The sequence below is a fragment of the Pempheris klunzingeri genome, chromosome 12 (genome assembly GCF_042242105.1).
Source record: "Pempheris klunzingeri isolate RE-2024b chromosome 12, fPemKlu1.hap1, whole genome shotgun sequence".
NCBI classification, from domain to species: domain Eukaryota; kingdom Metazoa; phylum Chordata; class Actinopteri; order Acropomatiformes; family Pempheridae; genus Pempheris; species Pempheris klunzingeri.
The window spans coordinates 23,002,428-23,026,676 of record NC_092023.1 but is presented as its reverse complement, the minus strand read 5'-3'; the positions used below and the strand labels follow the sequence as shown (position 1 = coordinate 23,026,676).

The following is a 24,249-nucleotide window of genomic DNA, read 5'->3' as shown; positions in this document are numbered from 1 at the left end:
TAACAGCGTCCACACAGAAACAAGCGCTTCAGATGAATGACATCATCCCACAGAGATGCTGTAGAGCTGGTTGCTCCAGGATCTCTGCTTTGTTCTCTGCTTTGTTCCCCCACCAGGTCCTCAAATGGATCCTGACAGAAGGCCTTCAGACCCTGTACAAGCTGAGCTCATGTTAACAGCCATAGCCTGCAAGCACAGATGCTTTCAGCCAGCAGTGCAGACAGGACAGGACAGGACAGACTGACAGGCAGACAGAGGACAGAGCACTCATCCTCTCTGCTGTATGAAGACAGTGAATAACCATCAAAAACCAGCCTGTCCTTTAGAGCAGCGGTCCACAAATGAACAAGAGCCACATGATGGTGGCCACATCCACTTCTTCTGCTGAGCTGGTCATGCTGTAGTTCCTTTGAATGTTGACTGGGGGAGGTGGGGGCTTAGACCTGCAACAGTCCATGATCATTTCCTGGGTCTTGGAGGTGTTCAGTAGGAGGTCATTCTTCTCACCAGGTCCCTGTAGTCCTCTTCCTGTCCCTCCCTCACACACGCCACAATAGCCTGAATATTTGTGGATGTGGCAGGACTCAGACCCTCACCTTGTCTGTTTTGACGGACAGGGGGGGCCCAGGTGAGAGAGGAGGTGCAGCTGCAGTGCAACATCCTGACAGCAGGTCTTCTCCTTTACAGTGATGGGACCAGGGTTACACCATCTGTTGCTCACAAACATAATCAGCCCGCTACCTTTTTACCTAATAGTTACTGGGAGTTAACGGTCAGTGATGGTCCTGTGCTTGTAATTCTACCTCTGAGAAAAATCAAAATGTACTTCAAGCAAACAGTCATGAGGTGACAGAGCTGTCTGTCAGACTGGGAGGTTACCACAGAAAACTACTGATGCTCTAAAGTGGGAAGTAGGTGTAGCTAAGTGCTTTGATTTGTTGGGGAGTTTTGTCATTAACAGTTGTTTTGTATGTAAACTCCTAATCTGCACACACTTCAGGCGTCAGGAAAATCTAGAGGAGGAAATGTAATCAAGTATAAAGGAGCACAGCACGGAAGAACAAGGAACTGACATGAAGACTGAACGTAACGACAGGACCTGAGTAAATGTACGTGGCTACATTCCATTCTGTAAGCACTGTTGAGGTACAGTGTTTCAGTCCAGACCGAAGCGTGACGGGGTCCCCTCACACATGACTGGTCATAGATTTATCAGACAACAGAAAAGAAAGAACAGGTTCAGCAGCTTTAAAGAAGATTTATTAGAAGAGCAATAACAAATATAGAGTGTCACACTGATCTGACCTTCACAAAACATCACTTCCACCAGGCAAAACTTCTATGGCAACCATGGAAGGATCCACTGTGTGTGTCCTGTTTTGGGGCACAGCTGTCCATGTTGTACCCCCCCCCCTCCCACTCCCAGCTGCATGTGAGAGGCTTCAGCCACCGAGCGCCTGCACAGGACAGTGTCACACAGCTAATAGACTGCTAGCTTTGTAAAAATTCTTTCATGTCAGTACATTGGTTAAGCTTTTCTGTCAGGGTGGAAGAGTAGAAGTGACTTCTGCAGAGTGGACTGCTGGAGACACTCGGCTTGTATTTCGTTTCCTCTAATCGCCGTCATCGCTGTGATCCAACAGGAACTCGCTGATGTCCTCTCTCATCTTGGACCTACAGAGAACATCACAGCGTCGGTCAGAGTGTGACTGTCCTCCCTCCTCTCTGCTGCGGTGTTTTATGTATACACTTTGTGTGGAGACAACCCACCAGTGAACTGATGTAAATCCAACAGCTGTAGTTTTTAAATGACTACTTTATCATCTCCTAAATGGGCAGTGTTTTCTTGTGTTGTATCAAAATGACAGGGCAGCTGTGGTGGGGCTGTATGCTTCAGATCAAATATATCTGCCACAGTTTGCCAGAAGGCCTCTGCTTCTTTGAGAGGACGATCAGAAGAATAACTGATGTTTGATACTGTTTGAACTGATGATGATTATCAGGTTTCCACTCACTCTGGGCTCACATGGCCAGAAACAGGCCAGAAAAATACATTCAAATTAGAGCACGTTTGAAACACCAAATATTTCCTCACCTCCTCTGACGCCTCTGAGCCTCTGACAGGATGTACTGCGGGAGACCTTCCAACGACGACTGCGAGGAAAACACATCCGGCAGACGGAGGAGGAGGAGGAGGAGGAGGAGGAGGAGGAGGAGGAGAGGAGAATCAGGAGAAACACACGGGACAAATGAGACCAAGCTTTTCTGATGTTAGATGAAGCAGTGAAGCTCAGTGTGTTCCTGCTCACCATGTCTTTGATGGTCAGCTGACAGCTGTAACACAGGAGGCTCCTCAGCCCGGCCGCCCCCGCCCCCGCCCCCCTGTAAGGTAACGACAGTACAGAAAACTCTGCTGCTGATCACGTGGACGAAGGAGCCAGCAGACGGAGGCAGAAAGACGTGAGCACACTGCAGCACACACTCACCACCCACTAACCACTGTGTGCACAGCTGCATCATGTATACCTGTGACCTCGCAGATTCTGGCAGATTTCCAGAATAATTCATGTACGAAAGAACAAAATCGTTTTGTCACAAAGAGGAATGTGCTCCAATCATTCATCAGAGAAATAAGAGCTGTCCTGACACACACATTCCTCTAAGAATGGAAACGTATGGCCGCTGTACTTTAGCCAATGTGTTACTCACTGTGGTTCATCATAGTGATGGGAATTCTTATGGCTCACTAAAGAGCCGGCTCTCCCAAGTGGCTCCTCAGATTTTTTTTTATTTTAAATTAATTCATTACCAAAAACTAAAAATGAATTATTAATGTACAAAACATACATTATATCAGATGTTTATTATTTACATGGCTCATTATACTCAACATGGAACAGAGTGCTACAGAAACAAATACCCACCTCAATTTGATAAAAAGGAAAGTAAACACTTACCTGGCAGAAGAACAGCAGCCCCCACCACTTGCAGCTTTCCCACAATGCTCTCCTCCCCCAGAGGAGCAGGACTGTCCAGTGGGAGCAGTGGAATCTGCCTCCACTGCAGCTTTAATGGAAACACAGGAAACTGATTAAGTCACCTAAGAACCGAGTGGAGTCGTGTCGCCGCTGTACTGATCCTCCAGCATACTATGGAACATAGAGGGTGTGAGTGGAGGTGAAACCTATTCATTGGTAAAGAGTAAACTGCACCTGGGGGTTGTCTTGGCCTGGTAGCTCCTGGAGATTTAGTCTGGGAGAGCTGCTCTGAGATCAGCGTGGCCGTGAAGGCTGAAGCATTCTCTGGAACAAAGAAGGCGACACAGACACGTCTGTTCCAGTGACTTAAACTTCACGAGGGCTGAACGGGTGACGCTGCCACAGCCCGTACGCGTACTGTTGCATGGAATCTACGTGCAGAGGTTTAAAGTTTTCTGATGACTCTGCAGTTGCAGGGTGTATAAGAGGTGGACAGGAGGAGGAGTACGGGGCTCTGGTGGCTGATTTTGTAGAGTGGTCTTCAGGAAGAAGAGGACAGCTGCACAGCCCCTGAACATCCTGGGAGAGGACGTTGCCACCGTGGGGGAGTACAAGTACCTGGGCGTCTACTCTGACAACGGACTGAACTGGAGGTCCAACACTGATGCTGTGTACAAGAAGGGGATTTTACTTCCTGAGGAAGCTCAGATCCTTCAACGTGATCTTCTACCAGTCTGTTGTAGCCAGCACCCTGTACTGGGGGGCAGTGGTCTGTTGGGGGAGCAGCATCAGAGCCGGCGACACCAACAGACTGAACAAACTGATTAAGAAGACCGGCTCTGTGATTACAGCAATGTTCAGACAGCAAATTCAAAAATCTTTAAATTGGCTTGAGAGAGATTCTATTTCTCGTGAAGCTCAAAGACTTGGCTTGGTGCTGTGCCTAGGTTTGACTCCAAACTACAGAGGTTCATGGAGAAGCTACAGAAGTAAAAGCCTCCAGAGGATTCGGGCCACATGTGTGAGAGTCTTGGCCCTAATCCTTTTCCATATAAATGTAAGAGTTTAGCCACTAAAGAAACAGCTGAGGGGAGGAGAGGCTCCAGCAGACTGACCCAGGCCTCAAAGAAACAACAGCTCCTGAGATAGTCCACTCACTAATAGTAAAACTCTGGCACCTACATGTTGGTGCCAAGTGAACTTCCTAACAAAGTTCCGTGATGGGAATGAAGTGAATTCGGCCTCTTGTTCAAAAGGTCCTGCTCCGTCCATCACTCACCAACAGCGGTGTCCAGCACGCACATGCACAGCAGACATCTGTCGCAGTGGTCCGCTGAGGAGGAGCTCTGACACGCTGTCTGCAGCTTCTCACTGGTCCTGCGGGACACACAGCACTTTTAGAATGACCTGTGTGTGTAGAAAAGACTAGACTGATTGCACCCTGCTAAGAATTAGAAAAAGCAGGCTGTAGTACACATGCATTCGCAAAATGTCCACTATTCCTCCTCCAAAGATTCTGTGTCAAGCCCCTCACACTGAGGACGTTCTGCAGAATGCATATTCCCATGAAGTCTGCCGTTTCCTTCTGACCTGTAGATGGTGCTGACGGTGGAGGGGAAGTCTGCTTGCAGCTTAGTGACAAAGCTCTCGGTCAGACGCTGGATACTGGCCTTGTCTGTCGTCTGTGGGACAGAGACACACACACACACACACACTGAACGCAGCAGTCTGGGGACGTACGTGTGTGACGAGCTTTCACTGAACTGGTTCACCCAATGACAGGAGCATGGTAATGTCTAAATATCAAGCTGGGGGGGGGTGAACATCAGGCGCCTGTCTCACAAAGTGGGATTGAGAGGTATTGGACAACGTGTATGTGTAAGATTTACAGCTCCAGTCATGGGTTTGGACACCTCATCAATCAGTGGTTGTTCTTTCATTTTATCATCGACTGCTCAGAGAGGGCAAAGCTGTCACAGAGCAAAAGGCCTACTATATTATTCCACATGAGTTTCTTCATACTTTTGATGTCTTCAATATCAATCTACAGTGCAGAAAAGAGTAAAAATAAAGGAAAACCACTGATGTGTGGAAGGTATGGAAGGATTAAGGCTCTAGAAGGTTACCCAATAAGCTTTTGATGTTACATGTGCCGACATGAGCACTGACCGAAGCGGAGCTCTGAGTTTCACTGAAACATCTTCCTCTGTGTCACCGTCAGACCTGCTGCTGTTGGCTACTCTCACCTTACTGTCCAGGCCTGCTATGAAAACAGACGGCACGCTGAACATCCGGTTGTAGAAAGCGATTTCTTTAGCGGAGTAGTCCCTCATCGGCCTCACTAATGTGACGTCACCGTACCTGGAGTCTGAGAAACCCTGTCACACAGAAGAGCTTCGTTACACATCTGATACCATCTGATACACTAAGAAAAACTAGTGTTGTAACTTCTTCCTTCCCCAGCGGTAAATGCAGTGTTCCCCTCTCTCTCTCTCTCTCTCACACACACACACACACACACACACACACACACACACACACACACACACCGTGTCCTGGGCCAGCTGTGCTCCTCTGCCCAGTGATATACTGGTGAGCAGTTTGACAGCCAGTCTGGTGCAGCTGTCTCCCAGCATCACTTTACTGTAGCCTTCGGTCCGCGCTGTGTGCACCAGCAGGTGCTGCCTTTGAGGAGAACACACGCTGGGGTTAGGCTGGTTTGACAGAGAGCACTTTGCAACATGCTTGTGTGTCTTCACATCATCATCATCATCATCATCCTCATCCTCACTGATAAGGTGAATGCCAGATGTACAGTTCCTTTTCTTTGCAGCCCTATGGGAGCATGACAGTGGTCTAACGTCGGGAAGGAGCAAATAATGTTCCACGAGAAAAACCCATCAGCACAGGTACAAAATGATCTTCTGTTCTTCTACATACGTGTGTGACACTCAGGGACAGAGTGGTATTGTAGAGTATTCTTCCAAAAGAAATTCTCCAGTTGGGAACCAGGTACTGACCAAGGTTAACAGTTAGCTCCTTCATACATCACATGGCACATTTCTTTCACATTTCCTGGGATGTGTTTGGCAAATGGTTTTCTGTTGTTCCTCTCGTGAACAAAGGGCTTTGTCTTTCCACAAAGAAGACAGTTAATCAGCCTTCTTAGCTGTTTATCTGTACATGGCACTACTACTACTTTCAGCTTTCCCTCCCCTCCCACCCTGGTGTTGTTTCTGTGATTATTGGATTCTGTGGATATCAGGTTTTTTCTGTATATATTATGTTTATTTAATTTTCTATTTCTTTAACTGTGTGCTTTGTCTCTCCCCTTGAGCTGCAGTAACTTTCCCCACTGAGGGATCAATACAAAGTTTTATCTTTATCCAACTACTCAAAGCACGTGCCAAAGGGCGTTCCAAAGTTTGGGAGCCACAACCACAGAAACATGATCGCTCCGGATTGAAACCAGCAACAGGAACAGATTTAAAGGCTGCAAACAGATGATCAGACTGACCAACAGCTAGAACAGGGGCTCAGCAACTCTGCAGTATATGCAGGGGCCAGTCTATGAAAGGTCTGGTAGACCTTTCAAATCTATTCTAAGTTTTATTCTAGTTTTGCTTGAAAGCCTAGACAAACATTTTGTTCCTGTTATTTCACAATCATTCCCTTTAAATTCCCAACCTAGAAAAATCCCATCCCAATTGTGCAACTCTAGTCTGACCTTAGTGTGTTCAGCAGGTCTTCTCTGGCCGTCAGCGTCTTAGCAGAGCCCATCAGCTGCTGCAGTGACTGTGTGTGGGAGGCCTGGACAGCAGGCGGTGATGTGTCCTCCTGCTCCTGGACAGCAGGCGGTGATGTGTCCTCCTGCTCCTGGACAGCAGGCGGTGATGTGTCCTCCTGCTCCTGGACAGCAGGCGGTGATGTGTCCTCCTGCTCCTGGACAGCAGGCGGTGATGTGTCCTCCTGCTCCTGGACAGCAGGCGGTGATGTGTCCTCCTGCTCCTGGACAGCAGGTAGTGATGTGCCACTGCTGTCGTTCTGATTGAAGTGACCCACAGCTGCTTTGTAGGCGCTGGCTGGTCGTGCTGAAGGCGGCGGCTCTGTCACCACAACTGAAGTGGGAAGGTCAAGAACCTGAGAGGAGGTCGGGGGACGGGTTCAATAACTAATTCCTTCTGCTGTTGTGACTTTTTTTTGCAGAAGTGACCCGGGTGTTTAAACAGATCTGGCAATGACATGGAAAACTGGAAAACAGTAAACCCAGCCTGACACTAAAGCCCCTTTAGTTAACTGACTGGTTAGTGGTGTAACAGTCTCCAGAGGTTTAGCAGACCCATCTGTGTCCACACTGACCTGCTCCAGAGGCACAAAGTGGAAGGGGTAACCAGTGGCTTTAAACACAGACTGCAGCTCGGCCAGCGTCCTCCGTCTCCCCTCCTCAGACTGGCCTACGGCCCCTCCCTCTGGGTATGAACACACACACAATCAGTGGAAGTGACTATATAACGTTGCCCACACATGATTCTGTTTAGCTAAAGACTGATAATCTTAGTTTCATTTACCATCAATGTGGACAATGCCCGGTAAGAACCTCAGCTTCTTGTGAGCATTCTGACTCAAACCCTGGGAAGAAAGAAAAGGGTTTCAGCTGCACTGACACTATTTAAACTAAAAGGTTATATTGTATCAGGTTTATGCAGAACATTCATAGATTCGGGACACAGACTGGAGATGAGTTAACGTTAGGGGCTGGCAGCCTGTGGGGCTCCATGTGACGAATGATCCTCTCTCTGCTGACCAGTTATCTGAAAAGGTTGCAGTTCCAAAAAAACACAAACCCAACAGTGACACGGGCTGAGCAAGACAGGTCAGCAGCAGTGACTCCTTTTGACCCCAACAACGTTAAGTGGAAGCTTGTGTAAGTTTTGGGGTGTTTTTAGACCCGTTTTACTAAAACATATTCCTCATGTCAGCCCTGAAAGTCCACAGTGATCTGAATGAGTAGGAACAAATATGGAAAGCCAAGATCAGCCTTCAACAGGACATGAAAGCACAACTACAAACCAGGAAACTCAACACACCTGACTGGCACCTGGGGGGCGCAGAGAACTATGACAGGCACAGAAAAGTGGGCCGTCGGAGTTAAAAACACTCTAATCCATCTACCTAACAATCAGGAAGGCTGCTCTCGGCCTAACAACTCTCTGAACCGCCGGCCGGCACATCATGCACTCAACTGTGGTCTGGTTTCTGCATCGGAGAGTGGTCTGTCTGCCAGTACTGTCTGGTAGAAGACTAGATAGAAGTGTGAGCCCAGAGGGTGAGCTCGGATCAAGACTTCGCCTGGGAGGTGCAGCAGAAAAGAAAAGAGCACATCCTAATGAAGCTGCTTCAGGAAAAGGACATTTGCTTCTAAACTGCACTTAATAACCTCTGAAGCAACAGAGAAGTAAGCAGAGACTTTTTTTCTCTTAATCGTTTGGCAGTAATGCTCAAATGTCTGTGTGATGGCCTGTAACCTGTGTATCTGTCATTGATAGTAGCTGACCCACACTAGTCCTCACACTTTTGTTAAACACAGTTTGTTAAACAGAAAACACAATAAAAACACAGTGAAAAACAACAGCTGCATGTTTACTCCCTGCCTAGTGCAGCCTACAGGCTGGAAATAAGAACGTGTTGGATCGAACAACCACTAGTGATGCTGCTGCTCTGGTGCTGGAGGAAATGTTAAGGGGACATTAAAGTTAAAAGGATTCACCCTCCTACACCACATGGGCAAGAGCACATGTGTCTCATGATCATGTGACTGTGACACCACGGTCATTCATGTGCTGCTACGATAGCCTCCCCTCTTCTGCTCTCAGGCCCCCCAGCAGGTGTTAGTAACCTGGCTGCAGGGACCTGCTCCCATCCAGTCACAAGAGCATGAGTGAGGTCCAACAGGGAAAAGCAGTTCTTTGTGCACGAGGCCACAAGAAAGGGACAAACCCAAAAACGGAAGGAAATGAATATCTAATATCTAAAATATGATTGTGTGCTGGAGCATTAAGGTTTCACTTCACTGGAACCAAGGAAACCAGAAACAACAAGGGTTTCTATGCAGGCATCTTGTGAGACTGTTATGAGGAAGGTGTGAGCTGGGTGATGGGACCGAATTAGTTATATATAGGTGAAAACATTCGGAGCCGTCTCGTGGTGACGGAGGACGTGAATATTACACAGTGACTATGGTTCTGCACAGAGAGACAAACAGGCAAACCTCTAGGACTTGACTGAGCATCGAGCAGGAAGAAGGACCTCCAGACACAGCCAGCAACACCTACAGGCAGGAAAAGACACACAGGTATGACAACACTTTTTAGTTCATGCAAATAACTTTGTGTGCAGAACAACTTCAGGAAATAAGCTGCAGTGAAGTGAACGTGGTAATACTGTGTGAGGGGAGATTCGGAACAGTAATGTGGCACTAAACAGCTCTTTGCTATGCAACTTCCAGCTGTAAAAGTACCCAGATCTTCTGCACTGTCGGGCCCATATGACACGGCTTACCGGCATCTCAAGCCTGCTGAGCCGGCTAACTTCCTGTTAGCCCTTTGCTAACTTCCTGTTAGCCGTTGCTAATTTGAATGAGGATAAAATGATTCGATCATGTGGCCCTTCAGACTTTCCAAATGTTATTGGATCAAATTCTGTTGGTGAATGAATCATTTCACGGGGCTTGTGACTCCCAGAGTCTCATATAACAGACGTATATCTCACAGTGTGATGGAATGACGAGCTTTGGTCCTGGGGCCTTGGCGAGTCCTGCACCTGCAGGGTGACTAACACAGCCCAGTTAAAGAGTGAAGAGTCGCTGCACAGGTGTACTGTGGGCTCAATATAGTGCGTCATGGCGCTCGATCAGCTGTACTTAGTTAGTATCTGATCGGTGGCTGCCAGTTGGAGTAAAATTTGTCTGAGGAGCCTCTTGTGAAGAAGTTAATTTTAACCAATTTTAAGAAGGACAAGATATCCGACAGCCAGGATTTGAATGAGGGAGCTGGTGGGGACTTCCAGGAGCAATCCTGGTTCTCTGAGTGTTGGCCCTAATATTACCCTCTATTGATCTGCCAAAAACAGCTACACCCTGATCATTTAGCGTACGAGCGGGACATATATTAAGTCGCATGGGGACCATGAGCATCTTTTGCATTTATCATCTGTGCCCGGACACATTTTAGAGAGCTTAGCCTCACTATAGTGGACTCTATGGAGCACCGCAGGAAGAAGATGAGTTCACTCTTCTGAAAGAGTACATTGTAATTCCCTCTCCCAATCTGCCTTGGTCTTTCACGAAATCTTTGATTTCAATACCTGATTCTTTTATCAGAAGCAGAAAACCATACAAGTAGCAGACATGCCCCTTTGTTAACGTTTACGCTCAGGTCAGTGCCCGCAGTGAGGAGGAGAAACACGAGTTATCCTCTAGTTTACACCAACTGCTGTGTGAAGAGATAAACCAGAATAATATCTGACGAACAGTCGCAGCCCAGTAGTATCCTAAGAAGTTGGGTCACCCCAGACCACCTGATCATCTCCCCTCTGAAGAAGTAACTTACTCATTTTCAGGCTCTTAGAGAGTCAATAGAGTTTTTAGAGAGTATTTAGGCTGCACTGAAAGAGATACAGGTATCTGGGCAGTGTATTAATATATATAAGTGCTCCATCTTTGAAGGTCAGATTTGATTTTTGTTGTAAGAGTCGTTAAGTTCTTTTCACGTAGTGAGTAAAGAGATCTTGTATTGTTGATGCCCGAGTACTTGAACCCTGATTTAGAGAACTTAAATGGGATTGTAGTTGTTAATTTTTAACAGCTGGTCTGAGATGCATTGTAGACATGAACATGTTGTAGAGAGAATCTAGACAAAGAAAGCACACAGCTTACCTTCTCTCCAGGGAAAATGATCCTGTTTTTGCCCAGCATGGCTCTGAACTTATGAATGAAGTATTCCTTGAAACAGCCCCTAACATAGACAGGGGAATGATATGAGCAAAGTCAGTAAAACACAGTAAATGCCTCCAGCTAGAGAAATCCTCTCCTTCCATTCTATTCTACAGCTCTATTTAGTTGACACCATCATCCAGAGAAGAGCTTCCAACCATATGGGTACAACCCAAACATTGCAAGAATCAAACAAGTACAGAAAACAGAATCCCCCTTTATTGTGAAACATCTGCAGGAATAGTTGAGTTTAGCAGAAGCTCATTGGTAATAACTGTGCCAGTCACTCCCCCAGCTTATAACAGAGACAGGCTGTTATGTGAGAATCTACAGACATGCAGTGTGTTTCAAGCAGGGTACAAATAACAGTATTACATGTGTTTGAAACAATATCACTTCAGTGTACAACATCTGGAACATTCTTAATTCAATATCTTTTATGATGTCAATTAAATACACTAGAGTCAAACAGTGATCAGCTGTTTTTTCCATATATAATATTTGTTCTGTTGTTCTTTTCTTTATGAGTTCTACTCACACCATCACACCAGTGTTCCAGTGGACATCAGTGTCTCACCTGCAGTATGCATCTCCTGCTCTGATCACCACAGCTGCAGGCGCCTCTTTGCATTTGACACATTTCTTGGAAACACTTGGAGAAACAAAAGACATCTTAAAATCCCACATGCATGGATTCATATTTAACGACGTGCGTATGTGGAGTCGCTCCTAAATGTGGTAACAGTTTTAAAGCATTATTTCAGTCCTTGTTATTAGAGGTAAGTGTAAAGAGTGTTTTCTTGTTTCATCACACTGTTTTAATAAATCACTCCTTAGTTCGGCCATAGCCACATAAACCTGCTGTTCCAGGGCCCTGGGGCTAATATTTGTGGGGCCCCTTATTGACCCCCCAATATCACCTGCTGTCCATGGTGCACACAGTGTATGTAACCTGGTGCATCCAAGTTAGTCCAGTTAGTCCAGTTAGTCCAGTTAGTCCAGGCACACAGCATACTACACATGTCAGCTTCCTTACTGTCGTCATCAGTTCTGCAGATATGGAATAATAGTCTGTGTCTCTCTGTCCCTGTGGTTTGTACAGGCTCTACTTTGGCTAGATTCTGAACAGAACTCCACTGTGACAACGTGGAATGACTGTTCTTCACTGAAGCGGCTCCTCATCTGTTGCCTTGTGTGTGTTTTCAGTCAAATATTTTGGTCATTGTAAAGCACGCATGTCCTTGTGTTTATCTACTAAAAGACAAATCATTGCATTATGAAAGTCTGCGGACAGACAACACAGCAGCATGCAGAGTGCAGCAGTGTACGATTTCTGGTCAGGAACGTTCATAAAGAGCAGCTAGCCCTAATGTGATAAAGGTAAAAGAGATGGCGAAAGCCAGTGTTTCCTAGCCTGGAGGCAGAAACAGGATTTATTCCTGAGAAGGACCTTCATTTAAGTGTCAGCCTCAAAAAATGTTTTCAATTTGTGGTTTGAATTACGAGGTGTCATCAGCAACGACACCCTGACATTTAGATACTGTGACCATTTCAGTCTCCTGAGCAGTTGAGATCACCACAGACTCACACATCCACTGCTTTCACCACAGACTCACACATCCACTGCTTTCACCAGGGACTCACACATCCACTGCTTTCACCACTGACACACATCCACTGCTTTCACCAGGGACTCACACATCCACTGCTTTCACCACTGACACACATCCACTGCTTTCACCAGGGACTCACACATCCACTGCTTTCACCAGGGACTCACACATCCACTGCTTTCACCACGGACTCACACATCCACTGCTTTAGGCTCAGCGGGTGAGGCCTGGGGGTGAGATCGGGCTGGTGTGATGACGTACCTGGGTACCTCCGCGCCCTCCAGCAGATCACGGTAGTCTTCATCCACCTGACACATCAGGAGGCAGGGGTCCTCTTCCTCTACGGGGCCGCTGGTTCCAGCTGAGCAGGAAACAGGATGGCTGCTCTTCACTTTGTCACTTTGTTCACTGACGCATCAGCCCCGTTCACTTCAAACAGTCTCGCGTTTCACTAAAATATCAGCGACTGCTGCGATGACGGTAAATATTAAATTTCTTAACTTTGGCCAGTGACAAACCATAACACGTCCACGGCGCTTTAAACACGAGTGTATAAAACATGCGTGAAAGTCCTGGCTCTTTTTGATGACGTTAGAATGTTCTTAGAAGACGCGTTGCCGCCACCTGCTGGTGAGGAGTGGGACTGCAACTACAAGCCAAACTAGATTTTAAAAAAAAACAGATATGACTGAGTAGAAGTTACTGAATGGAATCTGTCTGGCTTAAAGGCTTCTGATTTAAAGTCTCATCTTGATGACAAAAATCACAATTTCCTCTGTTTTTCCATCAATCAATCAATCACTCAATCAATCAATGAATCAATCAATCTTTATTTATATAGTGCCAATTCACAACAGCGTTATCTCGAGACTCTTTCCATAAAGAGCAGGTCTAGACCAAACTCTTTAATTAGAGAGAGACCCAACGATTCAGGAATTCAACATTAAGGATTCAAGAATCCCCACATGAGCAGCATCAGACATGTGATGTACTCCACTGTGTAATCTTGTATGAATATCACTGCTCTGCTGTCTGCTTCTCATCACTCCCACTCTTCTTTGATATCATAATGTGATACTCGCATGCTACAATCAACACAATCTTGACCACACTATGAAGTGATCCATTAGTGACACTACTGGAGCTAGTGAGATGGTGGATGAAGTCCACAGTTTTCAAAAATGCATTCTAAGGATCAGCACATGCTAACATGTCCACCGTAAAGGCCAGGATATAGGTGATGTAGAAAAGTGACTTCACCCAGAGCCCTGCTGGATTTTAAACTCATGTATGAATCTGACTTTTCTCTGGATCTTTGACTCCATCTATATTTTGGATTATTGGTGTTTAATTCAGACAAGCTTCGTAATCAAGGTTTTAATTTCTTTTTCTTTGAGCCTTTGACAAATCAAGCTAAGATTTAGGGAACACCAAAATAATAACTGCTGTGCTGATGCCTCACTTGGCATATTGCCAGCCCACTTTATAGGCTGCTTCTCAGTTAGATAGATAGATAGATAGATAGATAGACAGATAGATAGATAGATAGATAGATAGATAGATAGATAGATAGATAGATAGATAGATAGATAGATGGATAGATAGATAGATAGATAGATAGATAGATAGATGGATAAAATGACAATTACAAAATATTTGACTGAAAACACACACAAGGCAACAGATGAGGAGCCGCTTCAGTGAAGAACAGTCATTCCACGTTGTCACAGTGGAGTTCTGTTCATAATCTAGCCAAAGTAGAGCCTGTACAAACCACAGGGACAGAGAGACACAGACTATTATTCCATATCTGCAGAACTGATGACGACGGTAAGGAAGCTGACATGTGTAGTATGCTGTGTGCCTGGACTAACTGGACTAACTGGACTAACTGGACTAACTTGGATGCACCAGGTTACATACACTGTGTGCACCATGGACAGCAGGTGATATTGGGGGGTCAATAAGGGGCCCCACAAATATTAGCCCCAGGGCCCTGGAACAGCAGGTTTATGTGGCTATGGCCGAACTAAGGAGTGGTTTATTAAAACAGTGTGATGAAACAAGAAAACACTCTTTACACTTACCTCTAATAACAAGGACTGAAATAATGCTTTAAAACTGTTACCACATTTAGGAGCGACTCATGTGGGATTTTAAGATGTCTTTTGTTTCTCCAAGTGTTTCCAAGAAATGTGTCAAATGCAAAGAGGCGCCTGCAGCTGTGGTGATCAGAGCAGGAGATGCATACTGCAGGTGAGACACTGATGTCCACTGGAACACTGGTGTGATGGTGTGAGTAGAACTCATAAAGAAAAGAACAACAGAACAAATATTATATATGGAAAAAACAGCTGATCACTGTTCTGTTCAATAGGGAAAGTTCTGTTCATAATGTAGCAAAAGTAGAAGATGCACAAACCACAGCAGGAAGTAAACGTGGCAAGTACCTGGTCCTGTCCTCACCAGTGGACACCTGTATGAACACCGAGTGGTATTTAAAAAGGATTTATGTGAGGTGAGAGCAGACTTCAGACCAGCGCTCACCAAGTTTTAGCTGAGAGAACTTCAAAGATGTGAACCTTTGCCAGGTGGATTAGAACATGCAGTCAGGATGTGTCTGCTTCAGGTGCAGTGGTTTTCTGACCACAGCTTTATGAAAGGACTGTACCATTCCCAGAGGGAAGGGGGGGTAAGACAAACTAGAGTAATCACCTGTGGACTAATAATGATAATGATAATAATGGGGAATGGCTTTGTTTCTATGTTTGCTTTTTCTATGTTATTTGTCCCTTTAGTATTACATGAATAATAATATGAATATGAGCACATTTGCCCCAGTCGCTCTGCCATTCTTCTACTCTGTTGGCTCCCATCAATCACGACATCAGCTGCCTTGACAAGCTCTTAGAAATAAAACTCGTGTCATAATTGGTATTAAGTAGAGCGCGAGATTCTTTGCCTTTCTCAGGACTTTCGGCTTCCTGTCCTCCTGTGAGGGGGCCCTCTGGGATTGTAGTTCTATGGAAACGGGAGGCCAGTAAGTGACTCGACTGCAGGACCTCAACTCCCAGATAGCAACGCGCGCGGAGGGATTTCGCTTCAGCCTCTCGTGCGGTTCTCGCGAGCGTCCACTGGCGTTGGTCCAGCGGCGCTAATCTGACAAGCAGGTGGACCCCGCGCGGGCTGCTCTCCGAGGCTGTGCAGATCTCTTCTCTATCCAGGTCAGCCCGCAGCAGCGCGCTGACGCTCACCAACGAGCGCTGCCCCCAATGTTTACCTCTCCGGCGTGTCTCCTCCAGCCAGCGGACGGTCATGTTCGGCTTTATTCGGCATCATTTTAGGAGAGCTACACCGGCCAGCCACGATGTTTGCACGGCTGTTTGTGTTCACTTCGCTGTGCGGATGATGCGTTAGCTAGCGGCGCTACTCCCCTCTCGGGCAGCGAGCTGTTGTCGACAATCGCAGATCCTCTCCGGCTCCATGATGGCGATGTTTCGGAGCTTTGTCTCGGCGGGCGCCCAGCTCCGCCAGCAGCAGCCGCAGCAGCAGCAGCAGCAGCAGCAGCCCAGCGGCGGCTCAGGCCCGCTGGCAGCCCCGGCGGAGGGCATCGAGAGCCAGTTCTCCTGCCCCATCTGCCTGGAGGTCTACCACAAACCCGTCAGCATCGCCAGCTGCGCTCACACGTAAAGTAGCTTCTTGTGTTGTTGTTGTTGTTGTTGTTGTTGTGTGTGTGGACACGCAGAAAGTTAGCAGGGTTTCATGTGTTCCACTGTGGGTTCTGTTTGTGACAGCTGACCTGGATGAGCTGAGCGGGCTTCTCATCCACCCCTCCATCCAGCTTTTCATCCTGCTTCTCATCCACTTCTCCATCCTGCTTTTCATCCACTTCTCCATCCAGCTTCTCATCCACTTCTCCATCCAGCCTCTCATCCACTTCTCATCCAGCTTCTCATCCACTTCTCCATCCTGCTTCTCCATCCAGCCTCTCATCCACTTCTCATCCAGCTTCAACTGTTCTACGGAGTGACAACATGTAACTTTAATAAAGACGCTCTGGATGTTCTTAACAGAAGAAATGATGGTTCTCTAACATGTTTTTGAAAATGTTGTAGTTGAAATGAGATCTACTGATACTTTTGTATCTTTCAAACTAAATAAGTGGTGTAGACCTAGAGGCCAGACTGTTGTAAGACTACATTGTCATCACTGTTACGTAACGCTCACTGAGCACATCTACAGGCTGGAGGCAGTAGGAGACAGTGGTCTGTCACACTATTGATTCACATCAACAATCTTCATTTATTTGAAGTAAAATGACTATTGGCTGATGTCTTATTACATTTTTGAAACTTCAGATCGTCGACATCAAGGCAGCAGGGGGAGGACCCAGCTGTAGACAGAAGAGTCATAGAGAAGTCACAGAGGGCTCCACACTTCCAGGGTTCACGCTGTTTTACTGCAGGGCCGACAAGGGGAAGTGGTAATAGGTGGGTGGGGGCATCACAGGGATTGAAGGGATGGGTGGGAAAGCCTGAGGGACATCTGGTGGACAGGTAGAGAATGGCAGTGAAGGGGCCAGGGGGGGAAATGTGTCTGGACGAGGGGGTGGAGAAGCTGAATGCGTTTTTAGCTTTCCACGCCGTCACCTGGCGTGTGTGCCTGTGGACATCCATCAGTCCTCCTTTAGCTTCTCCACACGTGCACCAATCGCTGCTGCTTTTAAGACCCGACTTTTTTTTTTTAAGTTCAAACATTATTTTTAACATAACTTTCACTATTTCTGATGGTGTGCGATAAACCAGCCTGGGGGGAACCCTGCACCGATGCTCTCCTTGTTTCACAGGTCAAAGAGAGGAGTTAGTCAGAGGGCTGTATTGCTAATGGTTCTCAGTCTGGAGCTGAAAAGAACAAAGAGCAGACCAGAGCTCAGGTTGGCTCAGTTCTATTTCTAGTTAAAGCAAAAATGCAGCTATTTTTACTCCAGTGCTGCTGATGGGGATGGATGAAATACTAATGGTTTCTTTTCACTGGCTTGTACAGGGAGCCAGATGGTCGCTGACAGACTCACCTGTCAGCTGCGTGTTTAATAGGTGTCTGACTCCCAGTGTCTCCAGTCAAAGCTTTCACCTGCCAGATACGTCATTAATGTATCTGCATATAAATGGATCCTTCTCAGCCACGACCCAGCGCTCCCACAGCCTCTCGGTGCTACAGACTGTGACATTTCAATTTGAATGACCTCTTCAACTGGAGTGCAGTCTTGTTTCTGACGTCTACCAGCAATCCTGAATATGGTACAATTCTAAGTTCACAACTTAGGTGGGAGGTAACCTGCTACTGAGGCTCATGGGTACTGTGGTATTACACTGGCAACATGTGGCGTGGCAGGAATAAAGTCGATGAGTTTTACAGATGATAGCCATAACATGAACCTGTATAATCATTTAGTGCTTGTTGCCCTCAATGCTGAATCAATAATAACAGTCAACAGATGAAGTGAAAACAGAAATGTTTAGAATCAGGTTTCTGTGTTCTGGAGCAACAACCTTATTATAACGGAGACCTTTCACAGCGATGGAGCCAGCAGCACGCTGAGCACACGAGGCTCTGCTGTCGCCCACTCAGCCTGAACTCTGCTGTCAGTGGAAGTGTGGGGCAGAGGTGGGGGTGCTCCAGCAGGATGACTGGCACCAGTGCTTGTCCCACCTTTATTGTCACTGTGGTTGAACTTGTCTGCTGTGTGCTTCCAGGTTCTGTGGGGAGTGCCTGCAGCCGTGTCTTCAGGTGACCTCACCCCTCTGCCCTCTCTGCCGTGTGCCCTTTGAACCCAAGAAAGTGGAGCGCTCCTCCAGTGTGGACAAGCAGCTTGCCTCATACAAAGCTCCTTGCCGGGGCTGTAGCAAGAAGGTAGACCCTGGGCGTCCACCACCCATGTTAGACAGTCACAGGTGCAACTCCCCATCACAGCTGTATGTTTACGGGGGTGCCGTGCCTGCCTGCTATAACTGACAGACACTCACATGAAGTTACAGTTTGTGTTTTGCAGCACATACAGAGATTGCATTCATTATTGATTTGTTTTACTGCTGCTGTGGGGGGTATATTGTGCCCTGAGGCGCTAAACATTTTAGAAAATGTTTTTCAGAAAACAGATGACTGATGAAACACGTGTGGTTGATTGACAGGAAGTAACAAAGTAAGTGCATGCGTTTAAAACATGCAGGAGCACAGTCAGGCTGGATGATGAATCCAAGTGGGCAGGTGTTTTCCAGGTGTCTGTTGAGCTGGCAGCTTAGCCAGATGTTGTGAATCCTGAGGGTTGTGTCAGTCTGAACCACTTGTCCCACTATCGGCAGAATGAACTCCCACCCTGCCAGTGGAGCTGTTGTCATATTGTTCTCATATGATGGTGATTGATGTACAGTCATAAGAGTGTGTATGTGTGTGTTCTCAGGTGGCTCTGGTGAAGATGAGGTCCCACATTGCTTCCTGTTCTAAAGTACAGGAGCAGATAGCCAACTGTCCCAAGTTTGTCCCTGTGGTCCCCACCTCCCAGCCTATACCAAGGTACACACAGCGTCACATGGCCACGCTCAGCTGACTGCAGCTCCAAATGCACTTTACGTGCAAAAACACTGTATGCTGACTTTAGCCTTTTGACATCATTGCCATAAGAATCTGTAGCCACACCAAACAATTGAACTACAATTCCCAGAGCTGTCAGGTGTGCAGAAACACCTTCTGAGCCACGACAAAATAAACTCATGCAAATCAGAAATATTTGAATCAGTTGCGATGAGCTTCTGATAATTCATGTCTTTGTGTGTGTGTGTGTGTGTGTGTGTGTGTGTGTGTGTGTGTGTGTGTGTGTGTGTGTGTGTGTGTGTGTGTGTGTGTGTGTGTGTGTGTGTGTGTGTGTGTGTGTGTGTGTGTGTGTGTGTGTGTGTGTGTGTGTGTCCTCCCACACGTAGCAATATTCCGAACCGGTCAACGTTTGTGTGTCCATTCTGCGGGGCCAGGAACCTGGACCAGCAGGAGCTGGTGAAGCACTGTATGGAAAACCACCGTAATGACCCTAATAAAGTGGTAAGAGACTCTAGATCACAGTACTGTCCACGCTGAGTCAGGTGACCCGACCCTTCTTACTGCCACCATCCCTTGGGGGGGCTCAGGAACAGACTTCCCACACCATATAAACAGAGGTGATATGGGGCCACCCTGCTGGCGTGGGGGTTTAAAGGTGCTGACCATGTGATCACAGTCTGAGTCTGACCTTAGTTGCATGTCATGCCCCCCTCTCCCCCTCCTTTGCTGTCTGCTCTCTAACATACATGACCAGAAATGTTCTTTAAAAGCTGAAGGGGGAAAAAGAGGGAGACTGAGAGCGTTTAGTCCACTGATCAGTTCCTGACTTTAGGGTCGTTCCAATGGAATTCCCCTTCTCATTGCTGTGTGTGGTGACTTATAACTGCCTAGATCTTCTTCCTCATGTCATTGTCCACATTCTGCCAGCAGCTGCAGCTCATTTCCCTCACTGGGAACAGGGAGCTTACACTGGAACTGGAACTTCACTGAAGCAGCAGCATACGTGCACTTTGAGGAGCCAGATCACATGAGGCCCATAGACTTCACACAGCTGTGTCACACACAGTAGTGAACGGCTCTGTGATACACATGCATGAGAATGTCTAGTGATCTTTGGCAGTAACCAGACTTAACCGAGCTGTGTGTGTGTGTGTGTGTGTGTGTCCAGGTGTGTCCCGTGTGCTCAGCCATGCCATGGGGAGACCCCAGCTACAAGAGCTCTAACTTCCTCCAGCATCTCCTCCATAGGCACAAGTTCTCGTATGACACCTTTGTTGTAAGTTCAGTTCTGGCAGGATTTTTCTGTCTTGTGAATATTAGTTGTAACTTCTGCTGAAAGGAAATCAAACGATCATTTGGACAGTGCTCAAGGAAAACACATTCTCTCACCTCCTCTGGAGTGGGATCTCTCCATTCAGGCAGTTTTAGTTGGTCCAAGTGTGTCCAGTCCAGTGTCCAGTGATCCTCAGTGTTACACTCAGAGATACTTTGGGGGTTTTGACCAAACAAACTATCTATAGAGTGATGCTGGTTAATGTGAGCACCAGCTTTGTGTGACTATAATAAAAACACTCTAATAATCTGATTTGATCTCCCTTTGCTATCAGAATGTTCTTCTGAAATATTTTTTGTGTCCAAGACATTCAGTGTTTCAGATAAAAAGGTGCAGTCAGTCCACTCTGGACCACTGAGAGCCCACACTCTGCTTTAACAGACTGAGCAGCTAAAGAGTTCCACAGTCTGTTCAGGCCAGCCTGGGGGGACTAAAATCTAATATTTTTCTGAGAAAATATTAGAGCTCAGATTTAGTATTGGCTGCCAGACAGCTGAACAGTGCACTGACTCCAACACGCTGTAGTCCAGACCGTAAAACCAACAACAGGACCTGTCTGTTTGCTCCAAGTGATCTAATAATCTATTAACTGAATTCTCCCCACACCTCTCCTCTACTCTGTCCGTACAATACTGATGATCTTCAGCACCTCACACAGACAACAGTGTTGCATCGTTGTTGTATGAGGAGAGTTTTCCAGCCGTCTGTGTAAAGTGTGAAGGATCAGTGGAAGTTATGAATGTCTGAACTGTAATCTGTTGTAAGAAATGAGTGGTACCACCGGATCAAACGAGCATTCATCTCCATTATGTCCTACATATAGTCACATTACACATCCATTCCATTTGTTTTGCACAGATCCAAATAAAGGTGTTTAAATAATGGCCGGTCTATTCTAGTGTGTTTTTATTAGATCACTTTCATTGTGTGGTCTGCAGTGACTAACAGCTGCTGTTTGCTGCCTTCTGTCAGGACTACAGCATTGATGAAGAGGCAGCACTGCAGGCAGCTCTGGCTCTGTCGCTGGCTGAAAACTGACAACGGGCGCACCGCCACCATCCCGTCACCATCAGCACCAACTCTACCGCCCCTGCACTGCTGCTCTTCCTCAGCAGCTCAGAGTGATGGCCGAGCCGGCAGACACACCGGGCCCCCGCCAGGTCCACGCCGTCTCCCCACAGACCACATCACAGGGAAGTCCAGTCGGCTACGGACTGGGCGGTAACCTCACTTCCTTTTCATGCCAAGGATGGTTTTCAGGATGTGCAGCACTACAGCCCATTTGCTACTCTACAGAACAACAGCAGTCTTCTCTGCTCCGTTTGGATCTGATGTTGTGGAACAGATCCAGTGATCCTTTGGCACCGACTCAGACAAAATCCATTACACATGAACTTACAGCATGGAAACAGTCCATTCACTCCCAGCTTCTGTTCAGCTGACAGCTGCCGTCTGGACCACCACAGCATGAAGGGCTACCTCCTCAGACAAGCGTCTCGTCATCCTGAAGCCTGCTGACTCTGAAACCCTCAGCGGCGGCTCAGGCCTCTGACAGGCTGCTCTAGTGGTGCCTGCTGGTACTCACTGTGAGGAACTCTGCTGACGCTCAGTGAGAGAAACAGAGAGCAGGGACACAGAGTAGTCTGCACTGATCACACCTGAACAGAGTTCACATGCTGTAACTTGTCTACAGGAGCTGAGTAGGAAGCGCAGATACAAATACAGTGAATCAATAACTCCTCTGTTCATCAGTTGGTTTGATATGAGTTGATCCTGTTCGATAGGAAAAGGAAAGGCGCTCAGAAGATTTGTTTGCTGCTTGTTGTGTGGTTGCAGGACAACTACTGTCCATGACATCTTCTAACGCCCGTGGTCAGTAGGTCAGAGGTAGGGATCCTGTAAGGACACCGTGCATGGAGAGGCTAGAAATGTGTTTGCTCCTTCCATTATCTGGCCTTTTAGTTTCACTGCGGTAAGCTGGTCCGCACTGCTGGGTGCGTCAGTCCGGATGAGAGTCCGGGTGCAAAGATTCTCCGCTGCAGAGAGGACACACAGACTGACAGTTGTCCCTGTAATATTATATTAGAAAAAACATTCTAAACACAGCGAGGAGTAGCTACAACAGCAAAACATGTAACTGTATTATCCATTTTAAGATGAATGTCCTGAGGTTCTAGATACAACAGTGACAGGTCACAGGAGGAATATTGGAATAAAGACAGCAGTAATCTAAAGTCCGCTCACTGTTCAGGTGCTGAACCTGACCACATATGTAGGAATCGGAATATACTGTATTGTATACATCCATCCATTATCTTATCCGTCAGGGTCGTGGGGGGGCTGGGGCAGTTTAGAGTCACCAGTTAACCTGCATGTCTCTGGACTGTGGGAGGAGGCAGCAGAACCAGAGAGAACCCACACGGGGAGAACATGAGAACTCCACACAGAAAGGTTCCAACCTGGAACCTTCTTGCTGTGAGGCAACAGTGCTAACAGCCGCACCACTACAACTGTATTGTATGTTAGTTTTCTTTTTAATGCACATAAGAATGGATTTTGTTAAATAAACCACTTAAGAGGCAAACACCTTTTTAAGATGATGATGGGATGAAGTGATTCTCCTGAAGGTAAACAAAGCTGATGGATTCAGGCTGAGTGAAAACAGAAATGAAGCAGATCAAGTTGAGCTGAACTGCGATGAAGTGGAGTACCTGATGGCCAGTGGAGGGACGGCCCAGCACTCCTGCTGTGGCTGTGGCCTCCACTGTGGAGCTGAGGGCCTCTGCCTCTCACTCACCTGCTCCACCCCTCTCCAAAATCACCTACATTATTTTGTTTGCTTCAGCATAAAAAAAAAACTTTTAAGTAAGTAAATTACAGAAAGTATCTGCAGAATATTTCCATAACCATGTAGAGCAGATGTGAGCCCAGTTAATGCTGTCCACATCCACGTGCCCGTCTGCTCTCTCATCAGCTCTTCCTGTAGCCTGTGGTCACCTCTGCGCTCTGCCTGCACACTTGTGGAAGCGTCACGTTGGCATGGTGATGGTAATGTGACAGATGATGTCAGATGCTGATGGCAGCTTGTCAGAATATAAAATGTACTAGAATTGGACCAGCATTGTCAGAATCATCAGCTTTTCTAGATGAACCAGTCACATTCACCACGAGTGGAAGCTCAGTGTGTTCTTCAGTGGACGGCAGCACTCGGTATCAGAGCTGAAAATACGTTACGGCCCTTTATCTGGATTCCAGAGCAGCAGGACTCGTGACTCCGTGACCCACATACGGAAGTTCACCGAGCTGAGCGTGTGACCGCTCAGCGGCCTTTCCTGTTCACTGTCATGTTGAACTAGTTTCAAACATTTAGATGATGCATCACACACGATAGAAATCCTGAAAGCTCAGCCCTTGTCCATCAGCTTGACTGAGTAGAACAGGAGAGACCCAGCGATGAGACAGATGTCAGAACTTCACGTGCAGCTTGACCTCATCAAACTGCACCAGTGAAGGATCATTACATTAGCACCCCGTACACCATCAGCCCTAAAGAGAAGTCACACACGGTCTCTTTTGTATTCACGTGACTATTTGCACTTAGTGCTGTTTTTCTAGCAGACTGATCTGTAGGTATTAGCAGGGAAAAGATCCGACAGGGTGGGAGTGCTGGGACGAGGTTTAAACTCTCTTATTGTTCTCTGCTTCTTCAGCTACGAGGAATACTTTCTGATCCATCTGCCAACCCAG

At 46.9% G+C, this 24,249-nt stretch overlaps 2 protein-coding genes across 3 annotated transcripts; one reads left to right on the top strand and one right to left on the bottom strand.

Moving 5' to 3' along the window:
* Positions 1 to 1,238: 1,238 nt before the first annotated feature.
* Positions 1,239 to 13,058, bottom strand: ctu2 (cytosolic thiouridylase subunit 2 homolog (S. pombe)). 2 transcript variants are annotated; one of them, XM_070840903.1, is made up of 16 exons: positions 12,843 to 13,058; positions 11,546 to 11,620; positions 10,912 to 10,990; positions 9,247 to 9,306; positions 7,547 to 7,607; positions 7,338 to 7,447; positions 6,706 to 7,118; positions 5,528 to 5,663; positions 5,225 to 5,356; positions 4,569 to 4,660; positions 4,258 to 4,355; positions 3,213 to 3,302; positions 2,958 to 3,060; positions 2,310 to 2,382; positions 2,096 to 2,154; positions 1,239 to 1,674 (listed from the first exon to the last, which is right to left on the bottom strand). In XM_070840903.1, the coding sequence occupies exons 1-16, from the start codon at positions 12,896 to 12,898 to the stop codon at positions 1,614 to 1,616; spliced, it is 1,698 nt and encodes a 565-aa protein (XP_070697004.1). In that variant the 5' UTR covers positions 12,899 to 13,058; the 3' UTR covers positions 1,239 to 1,613. The 2 variants fall into 2 exon arrangements, with proteins under 2 accessions (XP_070697004.1, XP_070697003.1); XM_070840902.1 differs by having other exon boundaries at positions 2,958 to 3,066; positions 12,843 to 13,057.
* Positions 13,059 to 15,730: 2,672 nt separating this feature from the next.
* On the top strand, positions 15,731 to 23,307 carry LOC139210915 (E3 ubiquitin-protein ligase RNF166). The gene is made up of 6 exons (XM_070841120.1): positions 15,731 to 16,267; positions 18,335 to 18,491; positions 19,039 to 19,151; positions 19,556 to 19,670; positions 20,338 to 20,445; positions 21,475 to 23,307. Exons 1-6 carry the CDS (start codon positions 16,065 to 16,067, stop codon positions 21,538 to 21,540), a joined length of 762 nt encoding a protein of 253 aa, XP_070697221.1. The 5' UTR covers positions 15,731 to 16,064; the 3' UTR covers positions 21,541 to 23,307.
* Positions 23,308 to 24,249: the final 942 nt, after the last annotated feature.

Coding starts and splice junctions, on each gene's coding strand:
- LOC139210915 (XM_070841120.1), top strand. CDS start 16,065: ATGATGGCGATGTTTCGGAGCTTTGTCTCGGCGGGCGCCCAGCTCCGC. Junction 19,152..19,555: donor ACCTCCCAGCCTATACCAAG/GTACACACAGCG, acceptor TCCCACACGTAG/CAATATTCCGAACCGGTCAA. Junction 19,671..20,337: donor GTAATGACCCTAATAAAGTG/GTAAGAGACTCT, acceptor GTGTGTGTCCAG/GTGTGTCCCGTGTGCTCAGC.
- ctu2 (XM_070840902.1), bottom strand. CDS start 12,898: ATGTGTCAGGTGGATGAAGACTACCGTGATCTGCTGGAGGGCGCGGAG. Junction 10,991..11,545: donor GCAGGAGATGCATACTGCAG/GTGAGACACTGA, acceptor TGTCTATGTTAG/GGGCTGTTTCAAGGAATACT. Junction 2,383..2,957: donor GGCTGCTGTTCTTCTGCCAG/GTAAGTGTTTAC, acceptor GTTACCTTACAG/GGGGGCGGGGGCGGGGGCGG.